The 6,198-nt window shown below is 37.6% G+C and overlaps 2 protein-coding genes across 2 annotated transcripts in view; one reads left to right on the forward strand and one right to left on the reverse strand.

Annotated features, from left to right (window-relative positions):
• WFDC13 (WAP four-disulfide core domain 13) overlaps positions 1–194 on the reverse strand; it is a 3,524-nt gene extending 3,330 nt beyond the window's left edge. Inside the window, exon 1 of the mRNA XM_032419918.1 lies at positions 107–194. Within this exon, the coding sequence (XP_032275809.1) occupies positions 107–194 (88 nt within the window). The remainder of the gene's footprint in view (positions 1–106) is intronic.
• Positions 195–206: 12 nt separating this feature from the next.
• The window catches only part of WFDC11 (WAP four-disulfide core domain 11), a 29,280-nt gene continuing 23,288 nt past the window's right edge, over positions 207–6,198 (forward strand). The window contains exons 1-2 of the mRNA XM_032419919.1: positions 207–213; positions 3,898–3,956. Coding sequence (XP_032275810.1) covers positions 207–213; positions 3,898–3,956 — 66 coding nt within the window. The remainder of the gene's footprint in view (positions 214–3,897; positions 3,957–6,198) is intronic.

Consider the following 6,198-nt stretch of genomic DNA (forward strand, 5'->3'; position numbering starts at 1 on the left):
CTTCTTTTTTTTTTTTTCCCCCCCCCCCCCCCCCCCCCCCCCTCCCTCGCAGCCCCCCCCCCCCCCCCCCCCCCCGCCGGCCCCGGAGCCCAGACCCAGCACTTACTCATCAAATGTTCCTTGGGGCTCCCAGGCACCTGCTGTGGTGTTAAGTGAATCAACAGAAGAAGCTGCAGAAGCAGCACAGGCTTCATGCTGTTGGCAGGATGATGGGTGAGTCCTGGCTGAGGACTGCTGGGTTTGACCAGGCACAGCTAAGAGGAGGAGAAAGGGAAAGAGGGCCAAGTAAAGGCATGCTGTGACCAGCCTTGCACTGTGTATTCCAATGACAGATATCCAAGTACCTCCCAGCCACGCCCACCCCAGGGCCAGGTAGCGTTTTCAAATCTACACCCCTTTCATCCCCTAATCTTGTCCTTGTTATGTCTTTCCTCTCTCTAGGTCTTGTTAAGGTCCTTTCACAAAGGGCACGTACTGCATAGAGCACTGGGTGTTATACACAAGCAATGAATCATGGATCACCACATCAAAAACTAATGATGTATTGTATGGTGACTAATATAACATAAAAAAAAAAGCCCTAAAAAATAATAATTTTCCCATGTAGAGTTCTGGCATGTCTTTGTTATATTTATTCCTAGAGGCTTGGCCTTTTAAAGTAAAATTGTAAGGAGTGGGTAACTTTTTAGTTATTTCTTTCTGTTTGTTGCTATTGCAGAGAAATAACTTTTATGTATTGATCTGTTACTAGCTACCTTGCTAAATTTTCCCACCGTTCATTTTAATTTCTTGGAGTGTTCCTTGTAGTGTTCTGGGTAGTCAATCATCATCTGCAAATTATGACAATTGTATATTTTCTCTTCAAACTTTATGCCATTTTAAATGCCTCCTTGTGTAGGCCAGGACCTCCATACATTACTGTAGAGAAGTAAGGATGTGCATATTCTTGTCTGATACCTGATTTAAAATGAAAGCTTCTCAAATGTCCCCTTTTAGGATAGGGTCTGTTTTAGGTTTCTCATAAACATCTTTTATCAAGTTTAGAACGTTCTCTTTAATTCCTGACAACAAGAAAATTTTCCTTAATTTATGTGAAATTATATTTACTGCTTTTTTCTGTTGATGTGTTGAATTACATTTCAGATTTCTTTTTTTTGTTTGTTTTATTTATTTGTGAGGGAGAGGGAGAGAGGGGGAGAGAGAATGCACAAGTGGGAGGGGCAGAGGGGGAGAGAGAGAGAGAGAAAATCCCAAGCAGACTCTGTGCTGAGCTCAGAGCCCGATGCAGGGCTTGACCCCATGACCCTGAGATCACCACCCAAACCAAAACCAAGACTCCATCGCTCAACTGACTGCACTACCCAGACACTCCCATTTCAGATTTTCTAACATTAAACCATTCTTGCATTTCTCCCATAATCGAATGTGATTATTGGATATTATCATTTTCATATCATTTGGTTCAGTTTGCTATTTTTAAGGAATTTTACATCTATGTTCGTAGGAGAGCTGGGCCTGTAACCTTCCTTTCTCACACTGTCCTTGACTGGTTTTATAGTAAGTTTGCACTGACCTCATAGAAAGTGCTGAATAGCAGCCCCTATTTATCAAATCTGTGGAAAGTTTTGTGTAAGTTACTTGAATCCTTAATTTCTTTTTTTTCCTTCTTGCACAAATATGCTCACTTGCACCTTGTTGTTTTCACTTAACAATATATCCTGAAAATTACCCTAAGGTAGTTCATAATAATTTCCCCCCTTTTTAGAACTGCAGTCTACACCACTATGTGCACACAAACTTAGTCATTCAGCCAATCTCCTTTAGAGGGGCATTTATGTATTTTCCAAGATTTTGCTTTTACAAATATGCTTCAGTGAACAGCCATGTGCATATTTTCTGTATTGTTGGAGGTATAACATCCAGGTAAATTTCTGCAGGTGTAATTGTTGCTTAAAAGTGTAGATTGATACATAGTTTTCTTGGATATCACTAAATTCTACTCCATAAAATTTATACTATTTTGTACTGCCACCAACCATGTGAGCATGGGTGTTTCCCACAACGGAATGTATGGTTGTGTTTTTTAATTTTTGCCAAACTAAGTGAGAAATGTTATCTCTGCAGTTGCTGATGTTCATTCACGTTGTAGTATATTCCGGTACTTCATTGCTTTTTATATCTCAATAATAATCCATTGCATGTATATACCACAATTTGCTTATGCATTCATCTGTTGATGGACATTTGGGTTGTTTCCACCCTTTGGTGATTGCAAAGAGTGCAGTGTGAAAGTTTGTGTACAAGTATTTTTTTAGTACCTATTTTCAATCCTTTTGGGTATATATCTAGCAGTGGAATTGATGGCTCATATGTTTAACTTTTGAGGAAATTTCAACTGCTCCCATGGTTGTTGGGCTATTCAACATTTTTTTTTATCACTAGTGCATTAAGAGTTCCAATTTCTCCACTTTCTTGCCAACTCTTACTATTTTCATTTTTTTGGATTATAGCCCTCCATGTGATTGTGAAGTAGTATCTAATTGTGGTTTTGATTTGCATTTCCCTAATGATGTTGAGAATCTTTTCATATGCTTGCTGTATCTTCATTGGAGAAGTGTCTATTCAAGTCCTTTGAAATTTTATAACTGGGCTGTTTATGTTTCTTGAATTGTAAGAGTTCTTTTTATTTCTTGGCTATGAGACCTTTATCAAACATATAATTTTCAAGTATTTTTCCCACTTTATGTGTTGTTTTTTTCACTTTTTGGTAGAGTCTTTTGATGCACAAGTGTTCTTAGCTTTGATGAAGTCCAATTTATCTATTTTGTTGATGTTATTGCCATGCTTTTGATGCCATTTCTAATGATCCATTGCCTAATCCAAGGTCGTGATGATTTACTTCTACACTTTCATCTTGGAATTTTATAGCTCTTATATTTAAATCATTGACCAACCTTGAATTAATTTTTGTATATGATGTGAGATAGGGATCCAATTTTATTATTTTCCATGTGAATATCAAGAGTCCCCATACCATTTGTTGATGTGACTATTCTTAGTTTTGATACCCTGTTAAAAATCATTGGCCATAGATGTGTGGGTTTATTTCTGGACTCTGAATTATATTTATCAATCTATATGTCTGTCCTTATGCCAGTACCACACTATTTTGATTATTGTAGCTTTATAGTAAGTTTTGAAATTGAGAAATGTGAGTCCTCCAATTTGTAGTACTTTATTAATATTGTTTTGTGTGCATGGCATACCCCTCGAAATTCCATATGAATTTGAGGATTGGCTTCTTCATGTCTGAAAGGAAAAAAAGCCATTGAAATTTTATTTGGGATTACATTGTGTTGTCATTTTAATGTCCTAGATCTTCCAATCCACAAATATGGAATGTCTTTTAATTTATTTAGGTCTTCCTTAATGTCTTCCAGCAATGTTTTGTATTTTTTGGTGCACAAGTTTTTCACCTTCATGGTTAAACTTATTCCTAGGTATTTTATCCTTTTATATCTTATTGGAAGTTGAATTGTTTTCTTAATTTTGTTTCTGGATTGCTAATTGCTGGTGTATAGAAACACAGTTGATATTTGTGTCTTATTTTTGTACTTTGCAACTTTGCTGAATTTATTAGTTCTACTAATTTTTTGTGTGTGGATTCTTCCCCAATTTCTCTATGTAGGATCATGTCATTTGCAAATAGACAGAGTTTTATTTCTTCCTTTCCAACTTAGATGGCTTTTTTTCTTGCTTAATTGCTTTGGGTAAAACTTCCAGTACAATATTGACTAGCAGTAATGAAAGCTGAATTTTCATCTTATTCCTGATCTGGGGAGGAAAGCTTTCACTCTTTCACCATTGAATATGATGATAGTTGTGTATTTTTCATAGATACCTTTAATCATGGTATCTATGAGGAAGTTCCTTCTATTCCTAGTTTTGTGAATGTGGTGCGTTTTGTAAAATGCCTTTTCTGTTTCAGTTGAGATGATCATGTGATTTTTACCCCTTCATTCTTTTTTTTTTTTTTTTATTTGACAGGGAGAGAGACAGCGAAAGAGGGAACACAAGCAGGGGGAGTGGGAGAGGGAGAAGCAGGCTCCCCACTGAGCAGGGAGCCTGATGCGGGGCTAGATCCCAGGACCCTGGGATCATGCCCTTTCGTTCTATTAGTGAGTTTTATTACATATCACTGCAACTATAAGTACAAGTATTGCAGATTTTTTTTATTATTATGTTATGTTAATCACCATACATTACATCATTAGTTTTTGATGTAGTGTTCCATGATTCATTATTTGCGTATAAAACCCAGTGCTCCATGCAGAACGTGCCCTCTTTAATACCCATCACCAGGCTAACCCATCCTCCCACCCCCCTCCCCTCTAGAACCCTCAGTTTGTTTTTCAGAGTCCATCGTATTGCAGATTTTATTTATTTATTTATTTTTTTATTTTTTTTTATTTTTATTTATTTATTTTTTTTAAAGATTTTATTTATTTATTTGAGAGAGAGAATGAGATAGAGAGAGCATGAGAGGGTGGAGGGTCAGAGGGAGAAGCAGACTCCCTGCTGAGCAGGGAGCCCGATGTGGGACTCGATCCCGGGACTCCAGGATCATGACCTGAGCCGAAGGCAGTCGCTTAACCAACTGAGCCACCCAGGCGCCCCTTCAGATTTTAAAAATAAACTATACCTGTGTACTGAAGGAGACTGTATTAGGAGTTTAGAACATCAGAATAGGGTTCAACTCTTCACTACCATCTTCTTCCCAGGTTCAATGACTATTGGGAGTCAAGTATCCCCAGGTTTCCCCTTTTTCTCTTCTTAGGGGAAAGTCAACTTTGCTTCTGAGAGCCTACAATATTTCTCCACAATATTTATGTTCAATGACCACCTCTTCCTGGAGAACCTGCCCTGAGCTCTTGGCTGATGGATTTCCTCTTCTGTCTGAACTCTAAGATACTTACAGTGTGCCCCTATTCTTCCCATGTCCTCCTCTAGTCTCTCTCTAGATAGCATATTATATTATATTAATTAATTATAATTAATATATATTAATAAATCTGGAAAATACATGTTAGTATATATATTTTCCAGCTTTATTAAGATATACTTGATATATTTCAGATTTTTTTCAAGCTGGGAAAGTACATGTGTGTAATATATCTAATTATATATAAATTATGTAATATATTGTTTTCTATTATTATCTTATTAAGATATAACTGACATAAGGTGTACAATGTGTTGATTTGAAATGCTTACATATTGTAAAATGATCTAACACCTCCGTCACATCACATAATTATCATTTCTTATTTGTGGTGAGAATGCATAAGATTTACTCTCTTAGCAACTTTTTTTTTTTTAAGATTTACTTATTTGAGAGAGAAAGAGTGAGCAAGAGAGAGAGAGAGAAGGAGCGGGGGGTGGGGGGCAGAGGGAGAGGGAGAAGCAGACTCCCCAGTGAGTGGGGAGCCCAACGTGGGGCTTGATCCCGGAACTCCAGAATCATGACCTGACCCAAAGGCAGACGCTTAACCAACTGAGACACCCAGGCGCCCTCTCTTAGCAACTTTCAAGTAGGTTGAATGTAAGTGTCGTTACCGATAAATATTATGCTGTATGTTAGATAGCTAGAATCGGTTCACCTTACAATTGGAAGTTTATACCCTTTGCCAACATTTCCCCATTCCCCAATCTCCAGCCAATGGTAACCATCATTCTACTCCCTGTTTCTAACAGTTCAGCATTTTTAATTTCCATAAGGAGGTGATATCATACAATATTTGTCCTTTTCTGTCTGACATTTTACTTATCACAATGCCTCAAGTTTTATCCAAGTTGTCAAAAATGGCAGGATTTCCTTCCTTCTTAGAGCTGAAAAACATATATATATATAACACTGTATCTTCTTCATCTATATTCATCCATTGATGAGCTGAGGTTGTTTATATATCTTCCTACAAAAATAATGTTTTCTTCTTTTCTGTAAATTATTTTGTAATTAGAATATAGAAATATATCTTTCAGGGAGAAATTCTGTTTGCAAAGGAGGGGGTTAGTCATGTGAGAGCAGGAATCCTCTGCAGAAGCCCAAGTCCCACAGAGAACAGGCTGTGGTAAGGGCAGGCAAAGGGGCGGAAACAGGGCTCCTTGTTTGGCCAGTGGAAGCAGGGAGGAGCCCAG

This window comes from Phoca vitulina, unplaced genomic scaffold (genome assembly GCF_004348235.1).
Source record: "Phoca vitulina isolate PV1807 unplaced genomic scaffold, GSC_HSeal_1.0 scaffold22, whole genome shotgun sequence".
NCBI classification, from domain to species: domain Eukaryota; kingdom Metazoa; phylum Chordata; class Mammalia; order Carnivora; family Phocidae; genus Phoca; species Phoca vitulina.